Source organism: Harpia harpyja, chromosome 20 (genome assembly GCF_026419915.1).
Source record: "Harpia harpyja isolate bHarHar1 chromosome 20, bHarHar1 primary haplotype, whole genome shotgun sequence".
Lineage (NCBI taxonomy): Eukaryota > Metazoa > Chordata > Aves > Accipitriformes > Accipitridae > Harpia > Harpia harpyja.
The window spans coordinates 12623939-12632405 of NC_068959.1; the positions used below are offsets into that span (position 1 = coordinate 12623939).

The 8467-nt window shown below is 60.1% G+C and overlaps 1 protein-coding gene across 12 annotated transcripts in view; it reads left to right on the plus strand.

Moving 5' to 3' along the window:
• The window catches only part of ABLIM3 (actin binding LIM protein family member 3), a 57371-nt gene extending 51250 nt beyond the window's left edge, over positions 1-6121 (plus strand). For 3 of the 12 annotated variants that reach the window (XM_052771887.1, XM_052771895.1, XM_052771896.1), the window contains 8 exons: positions 350-400; positions 1839-1973; positions 2222-2286; positions 2633-2780; positions 3491-3520; positions 3950-4008; positions 4505-4565; positions 4794-5284. In XM_052771887.1, coding sequence (XP_052627847.1) covers positions 350-400; positions 1839-1973; positions 2222-2286; positions 2633-2780; positions 3491-3520; positions 3950-4008; positions 4505-4565; positions 4794-5134 — 890 coding nt within the window. In that variant the 3' untranslated portion in view covers positions 5135-5284. Of the gene's footprint in view, positions 1-349; positions 401-1838; positions 1974-2221; positions 2287-2632; positions 2781-3490; positions 3521-3949; positions 4009-4504; positions 4566-4793; positions 5288-5369; positions 5451-5864 lie in introns of those variants that run through there. The other 9 variants (XM_052771886.1, XM_052771892.1, XM_052771888.1 and 6 more) reach the window with 6 other exon arrangements.
• Positions 6122-8467: the final 2346 nt, after the last annotated feature.

The window sequence follows — 8467 nt, forward strand, 5'->3', positions numbered from 1 at the left end:
CGGCCGGTGGTTCCTGGCTGTGCCGCTCCCTCCCGGGGCTGGCAGCGCCCACCGCCCCGCGGTGCATGCTGATGCTGGGGCGCTCACTGCATGTTCTCCGTGCACACCGCTGCCCGAGGGCAGCCCCGGGACCGTGCTCCTGCTGCCCGTCCCAGAGCCCACCTGGGCCTGGCCCGGTGCTGCGCTCCCATGGGACACGTGGACCCGGAGGCAGTTGTGTGATGGAAACGTGGCACAGGGGTAGCATCTCCTGCAGGACCTCTGTCCTGTCCGCTCTGAGCACACCCATGCTGACCTTCCCTTCCTCCCTTCTTTCCTTCTTTCTTCCCTTTCTTTCTTCTTCCACCAGCTGCCGGCGAGAGTAACATCTACCGGAAACCGCCCATCTATAAGCGACACGGTACGGTCTGCCTGCCGTGCACCGGGCTCCGCTCCATGGGGGAAGCGGGGCAGGGTACCAGCGTGGGACTTGGTCTGGCTGAGTCGCATTTAGGGGCAGGGTGGGAGATGGGAGCAGGCATCAAGGCGAGATGTTGGGGTGCTGGGCTTTGGTGGGCTGATGCTCCTGATTCCCCTCCGGGCAGCAGAGTGCAGCGTTCAGTGCTAGGAAAAGGCAGCTCTGGACCTCATCCCTCTCGCGAGGGATGGAGGAGAAGGCTGTCAGTGGTGCTGGAGCCAGGGATAGCTGTGGGAGGGGGAGCAACGCCACGGAGGGGTGGCAGAGGGTACAAGGGTGGCCGTTGTTTGCTAATACCAGGAGCCAGAGCAGCCTCAGGAAAGGGATGAAGAAGGTAATTTGCAGTTTCGTGTGGAGCCCTGGAGAAAAATCACTGCCCATCCTGGATGGACGCTCCAGGGTGAAACAGGCGTGGGGGGGTGTTGAGGGGTGGGGAGGAGGCACAGGGGTGTTTGGTGTCTCTCAGCAGGGCTGGCTTGCACTGTCCCTGCTTGCTTCTGCATGTAGAGGGACAGCAGCTCCCCCCGAGCAGTAACTGTGTCTCTCCTCTCTCCCTGGGCTCTCCCTTCCCACCTGCCCAACTCCCACTGCCCCGCTGCTGGCTGCACCCGCTGCTGTAAGTAGCTGCTGTTGGCAGGGTCCCCTGCGCCCGCCTGAGGTGGTGGGATGGCTCTGCCACACGGTCTGTCCTTGGCGCTCCTTCCCCTGCGAGTCTCCCGGCCTCTGGGGGAAAGGAGCAGGGCTCACCCTTGGGTTTTTCATGTGCGCTGCCGAGGCTCAGTCCCCAGCCTGAGCAGAGCCCTGCATGTGGCCCTGCCATGGGGGGCTGAGCCCCTGCCAGAGCCGGAGCTGCTGGGGTCACCCCTCTGCTCCTCACTCCTGCTACACAGCCCACTGCTGCCTTCCCTGGCAGTAACCCACCGAGAGCCCTTTCCCCGCCGGGTCTCAGCTTTCCTCCATCCCCTCCCACCTGTGCGGTTATAGCCCTCCAGGTGATGGGACAGCCTGGGGTACAGGAGCACGGGGAGGTTGGTGGCACTGGTGGTACTGGGGCTGGGGTGAGCGCTATGCAGGAGCCAGAGCTTGTCATGGTGCTGTGGGCTATGAGCCGTTCGGGTCCCTTCCCAGCCACATCAGCGACAGCCCCTCTGCTTGTCACCGTCCCCACTGTCTGCTTCTGCACCCTTGTCTCCAGGAGGTGTCAGCAGTTTGAAAAGGGATTATTCCCAGCTCTGTTCCATGCTGTCCCCGACAAAAATTGCTGGTGGCCACTGGGGAGAGGGGAGGGAAGAGGATTTGCCTTCAACCCAGGGTGGATCTTTGCAAGTCCTGCTGGTGGGACTCGGAGTTCTCCTTACAGCTCTGCCTGCTCCTTTTGCAGATAACCTCCCTGCAGCCACGAAAAGCAAAACCAGTGAAGACATCGCACAGTCATCTAAGTATAGCCCTGCCTACTCCCCGGACCCATACTACCACTCTGAGTCAGAGTACTGGTCCTTCCAAGGCTCCCCCAAAGGTAACAGTCCCCCATTGGGGGAAAGGGAAACCCACTCCTGCCCCCAAACCCAGCCATTCCCTGGGAGGTAACACTCCCCTGCTCCCCCGAGTTGGGTCTGGACCTGAAAGTGGGGTTGGGCTGAGATACCTGCCAAAGTGACCCCAAAATCCTGGCAGCCCTTGGGACCCCATGCAGCTGGGGACTGTCTCCTCCCTACCTGTCTCCACCTTCATCCCCATCTGACCCCCCCACCTGTCTCCTTGCAGCCCCCCGGGCCCGGAGGTTCTCATCAGGAGGCGAGGAGGACGGGTACGACCGGGGCATGCACAAGGTGAGTGATCTCCCTGCCCGCAGCCTGGCAGGGGAGAGCGGCAGCAAGCTGTCCCCATGGTGGTCCCCATGCTTTGGGGAGGAGGCCCAGCCCAGCTCCGTCACCCAAGAAGGGGCCACCAGCATCCCTGCTGCCATCTGCCATCTCTCCCACCTTGGCCACCCCCAACACGCGGTCTGAAGGAGGGGGAGCGCACCCCCTTGCCGAGGCACCCCAGCCCAGTACCTCATCCCCAGGGAAGGGGGAGCAGATGGGAGATGCTGTGCCCTGCCACAATGTGCCAGCGGTCAGTGAGGGCCGGGCAGGGAAAGGAGGGGTGCGAAGTGGCTTTTCCCCCCCTGCCCAGATCCAGAGCGGCATCGGCAGGCTGATCCTGAGGGAGGAGATGAAGGCTCGGTCCAACTCCTACGCAGACCCCTGGACACCCCCTCGCAGCTCGGCCAGCAGCAGAGAAGCCCTGCACACGGCTGGCTACGAGGGCTCCCTCAACGGCTGTAAGGACAACCCTGTCCATCTGTCCATCCCACCTGGCACAGCCCCAGCCCCTGTGGGAAGTTTGCTGGGGTGGAGAGAGAAGAACAGGGGACTGGGAAGGGGTGGTGGGAGAGGTGCTGGGCACCAGAGTTGGACTTGGGAGGCTCTTTTCCTCTCTGGAGGGCTCCATCCATTCCCTGTGCCCCGGCTGGGATGGGGCATTGCCCGGCGGGTGTTGCAGTCTGTCCCGGCAGCCTGGTGAAGTGCCTCGTGGGGTGGTTGAAGGGTCCCTTGGGAATCTCACAGCACAGCCGCGCTGGGTTTGCTCTGACCTGTTTCGGACTCTCTGTGTGTGTACCTCCTCGTTAATGGCATTATCTGGGACCTTCTGGCACCCCAGACCTGCTGACTGGCCCCAGAGTTGCCTTCCTTGCTTGCGCTGCTCTCACTGCACAGCACCCAGGGCACCCAGCCTCTCTCCCCTCGGGGCTGCAGGGGGGGCTAGGGCACTGGGGAGCCTGGCAGCACAGATGTCCCTGCATGCTCCGTGCCCTCTTTCCTCGTGGCACATCTGCCCTCACGGAGCTGGGGCTCTTCAGAGGTGCTCAGGGAGCCCCTCAGCCCTGCTGGGCTCCCGGGAGCCCCAAGGAGGACCCGCATGCCCCAAGGCAGCTCTGCATGGCGTGGGGTGCTCGGTCCTCCCTGACACCCGGCTCTGCTCTCCTTGCAGCTCCCCGGACACACTACCTGGCCGACAGCGGTGAGTGTGTGAGCCTGCAGCCCTCTGCAGCTCAGCCCGCGTGGCTGTGGGGTCCAGAGCCTGAGCTGGAGGAGATGCTGGGACCAGGGAGGGAAGAAGGGGGGAGAAGAAGGTGCCCTTGAAAGGCTGGGCCAGGGTAGAGCTGAACCAGGGCAGAGCTGGTGGCAGCACCGGGAGAGGACAAATCAAAGAAACAGAGATTGTGTTGCGCTGAAGGGTGAGGTAGGAGGACTGCCATGGGAAAGGGATTTTGGGGAGAGGAATATCGGCACGGGAGGAAGCCAGGCTGGAAATGAGTCGGAGCTGGAAGGAGACAGAGCTGGGTGAATGTGGAGCTGGGTAGCGATGTGGGAGCAGAGGGGTAGGGTGGCTGCAGTGTGGGGCTCACCCCTGCTTTTTCCCTTATGCACCTTGGTGGCTTCTTTGCAGATCCCCTCATTTCTAAATCGGCCTCCCTTCCTGCCTACAGGAGGAATGGGCTGCACAGGGTAAGTGCCTCCTGCCTCCATCCTGCCGCTGCCAGGCATCTCTGCACCCTTCATCATTCTCCCCAGGCTCCTCAAAGCCCCCGGTGCTCTCCTTTCATGACTAGGGTGTCCTGGTCCCCGCTTCTTTGCACCCCTGCTGTCACTGCTGGTCTGCGCCCATCCAAAATGACTCTTATTAGGGACCAAAGTTCCCTGTCCAGGCGCTGCAGGACAGAGGTACCTGCCCTGAATGTCCTGCAGGGCACATTTCAGAGGGACCCTGGTGTTGCTTCCCAGGATGAGAGCTTTGCTTTATACCCCGGGGTAGCAATTGCTGGGGGTCGGGAGACCTGGTCCTCCCTCTGTGTGACCTGTACTTGTTAGTTCACCTCCTCGTGCCTCAGTTTCCCCACTGCCAGGTGTGGGGAGTGGGTCCTGCTTTGGGGTGGGTGGGTGCCATGCTGAGCGTCTGGATGGGACCCCTTCTTACTCCTCCCTCCCTGTATCCCTCCTGCAGCCTCCCAGTGCCGAGCTTTTCCACTACGACAGCACGAATGCCGTCAACTGGGGGATGCGAGGTAAAGTGCCACGGGCTGAGGAGCAGCGTGGGCAGGGGACCCTGTAGGCATGGAGCCAGAGGCCGTGTGGCTGCCTACCCCACCACAGGCAGAAATGGAAAATGAGACCCAGGCTGGGAGGAGAAGTTGGGAGACAAGCGGGGGTCCCCACAGCCCTGGGGGGAGGATCCTGGCAGCAGAGGGGTCAGCGTGGCTCATGTCTCTCTTGTCTTTTCTCTCTCCCCACAGAGTACAAGGTAAGATGCTCCTGCTCCAAGGAGCAGCTGCCAGCCGGAGGTGCAAGTACCACCCAGAGGGAGTCCCAGAGACGTGTCTGTGTGTCCCCAGGCCCTTCAGGAGGAAGCTTTGCCCTCTGCCCACAATGCCCTACCTTCATACCCCTCCATCCTTCACCTGACAGCCCCATCCTGGAACTGTGGGGCTCGGACCAGAGTCCTTCCTCTCCTGCCAGGGTCCCAAGCACTTGGCCAAACAGAATTGTCTCCGGGGTGAGGAACAGAGAAGGGTGGTTGTGCTGGTGGTCCCCTACTCACACTCTTCCCTGGGTCACTCCCAGTTTCACAGAGTGAGCAGGCTATTCCAGAGCCACCAAGGTGATTCAAGGTGGATTAGGATCACACTGAGAGCAAGTCCCCCCTTGCCTTGTCCCATCCAAGCCCTGGAGGCAGCTATGCCACCCAAATCCTGCTAAATACAGCAGGAGCAGGCTTTGCCCTGTGGCCCCCATGGCCTCCTTCCCAGGTGTGCCCCAACTGTCCTCTTCTGGCTCTGGAGCTACCCCGTGGTCTTCCTGTCCCTGTGCAGATATACCCCTACGAGCTGCTCCTAGTGAAGACGAGGGGGAGGAACCAGCTGCCCAAAGATGTGGACAGGACTCGGTTAGAGGTGAGGAGAGCCTTTTCCATCGCGGGTGATCTCCTCAGAGGGACGCGATCCTGCGGGGTGTCCCCTTAGCCCCAGCAGGCAGTGTGGGACTGCGAGGGGCTCTCCAGGAGCACACGTGTGCCAGCACACTGTCACGGTGGTCCTGCTGCTGCACTGGCCTGGCAGAGCTGTTCCCCATGCCCACAGCATGAATTTGTTTGGCAGGAGCAGGAGGGAGCTGGGTGCTCCCCCTCTCCCAAGTGAGCGCTGCTGGGGGTTGTATCACCCTATCGCACCCAGCCAGGCAGGGGATGCCATCGGGCCCCCTCGCGTGCCCTCCCACCCCACTGCAGCCATACGGCCTGTGTGGTGGCCATTGGCCCCGGGCGGTGGCCACGGTCCCCAGCCCTGGCCCAGCATCCCGTCTCTCCCCAGCGCCACCTCTCCCAGGAGGAGTTCTACCAGATCTTCGGCATGACCATCGCCGAGTTCGACCGCCTGGCCCTGTGGAAGAGGAACGAGCTGAAGAAGCAGGCCCGGCTGTTTTAAATGCAGTGCACTATAAATATATACATACCTATAAATATATACATAGAAAGATCTCTATATTGCAGCTCTGTATGATTTTCGGTGCTGTATGTGGCAGAGGCGCCCTCTGCACCCCTGAGAGTGAACTGGAGTCTTGCAGATCATTTTGTGCTCTTTGTTTCCTTTTCTTTTCCAACCCCGATTCTGTATCAGTCCTTGGGTTCTCCCAGGGGCTAAAGCCACGTTGGCCGCGAAGCACTTGGTGTCTGTCAGTGCTGCCCCACGGAGTGGGGGGGATTCTCCTGCTGCAGCCACAGCACCCAGGGCTGGGGGAGAGCAGGGCCCTGGGATGGGGGGGTGGGATGGGGGTGTCCCATCCCGTTCTGTTCAGGTGGTCTGTGTATTTACTTATGGGTTGGAAAAGGTCCTGGGTACAATTGCAGGAAAGCGGGATCTCACCGTGGGCTCCTTAATGCCCTCCCTGCCTTTAACAAGGCCATGCACTTTGGGGCACCTTCAGCCTCACCCTCAGGATCAGAAATACAGACCCTGGGGCAGGGGACAAGGAGGAGAAGTGGTGGGGACCCCACGGGGAGCAGGGTGCACCCCTACGGGTCAAGGTGCAAGCCTGAGCCCGGTGTGTCCTGAGCTGTTGGCTTTACCTGCAAACCCAGTATTGCTACAGAGCCAGTTTTTCCTCCCAAGGTGCCATCCCAAAAACAAGCCCTTCTGAAATGAAACAGCCAAAGCCACCTCCTTCCCTGTGCAGTTTCCTGCTGCTGTTCAGGTTTGTCCAGGGCCGGCAAGGCCCAAGAGCGAACAAGCTGAGCTGCCGTCCCGTCCTGGGCCACTGTGCACGGGGTGCCACCAGAGATGGTGTGAGCACCCAGCCCTGCTGCTCCGGGGTCTCGACACCCACATGAGCAGCAGTGGGACCAGTCTGGCCGGGAGCTGGTGGCAAGGCCAGAGTGGGGGAGCCGGGGAAGCCGGTCTCACTAACTGCTGGACTTTTTCATGGGGGTTTTCCTGGATTACCCCATCACTGATGCCTGAAGTCCAGATCAATACCTCTGCAAGCCTCCAGGAGTGAAGGCTGTTACCAGGGCCATTCAGCATTCACTCCACTGCAAACTGTTGGGATTCTTTTTTTTTTTTGCTTTTGCTTATTTTTTCTTGAAACTTATAGGGTTATTTCCATACAAACACCTTTCTTGGTGTCTGTGGTGCTCTGGTTTCCTATTTGCTTGTCTGGCACAATTTTCAGACATACTACAGGACTGGGCAGTCCCAAATAGGTCAGCAAGCCTGGGGGCACCTCTGCAAGAGCAGGGTTCCTCTGAGGGGACAGTCACCTTCACTGTGCCACAGGCCAGCTCTGCTTCTGCCTGTTCTGGTCCTCTTTGAAACTCTCCTGTCCTGGTGTCTCCCATCAGGTGGATCAAATGCCCTCCCTGCCATCAGCACCACCACCATTGGGTGCTGAGGCTGCTCAGCTTGTTGCCCAAAAAGCCGTCACGGGGTTCCTGCATGAGGCAGGAGAGACATGCGGGGCCCCTTGCAGGGGTTTGCCAGGGTGCAGGGTGCTTGGGGCAGGAGATCTCCCATCAGCAGCAGCCACAGCTCCAGGAGCTTTATGCCGGCATGGAGGGGGCTGGGGACTGAGGTGGAGATGGCAATATTGCACTGGTAATTGCTCCTGTCTGCTTTAGTATAGCAGTAAATAAACCAATTTTATTTATAATGATTTTACGCAGATAAACTATGGCTCCCTAAATCAAGCTCAACCATTTGTGGCTATAAGAAACTTCCCTTTCCAGCAGCAGTTTCAATGATAAAGCCTGGAGGATATTATTGTTAATAATAATAACACAACAGCAGGAGTCTTTTCAAAGCTTTTTATGGACAATACCTAACTGTTCCCCACAACTACCTGCGTGGCAAAGATGGGGAAACTGAGGCAGAGCCAAGGAAGCCTCTCTGGCCAATGCCGTTCAGGGGCACCAGACACCCCGTGGGACCCTCATGGGCTCCCATTGCCCTGAAGTGTGCAGAGAGCACCCATCTGCACCCGGCGAGCAGTGGCGGGGGCATTAGCACCTGCCCTGGAAGCCATCACTGCCTGAGCCCACGCTCTCATTTGGCTGCTTCACAAGTCCCAGCCACAAAGCAGCCGGAGCCCAGCAGGCAGTGGCATTGGCAGCCCTGGCCTGCGAGCGCCCTGTGCCCCGACCAGAGCCCCAGAGGTGATCCCACATTACGAGAGAAAAACGGGGCTCGATCCAGAAGGGAGGGACCAGCAAACACCAGCCAGGCAGGGAGCAGAGTCAGGGCAGGAGCTGCCTGAGGAGAGTGGGGCAGGGCTGGCTCCCAGCTGGGCACAGGGGGGTGCGAGAGGGGCTGCTGCCTCCGTCCTGTACTGGGCTAAGAGTGCTCCAAATGGGGAAGCCCTCGAGGCCAATTGCTAGTGCACATCTAATATTTCAATTATTGCTTTCTCAAGTGATAACTAG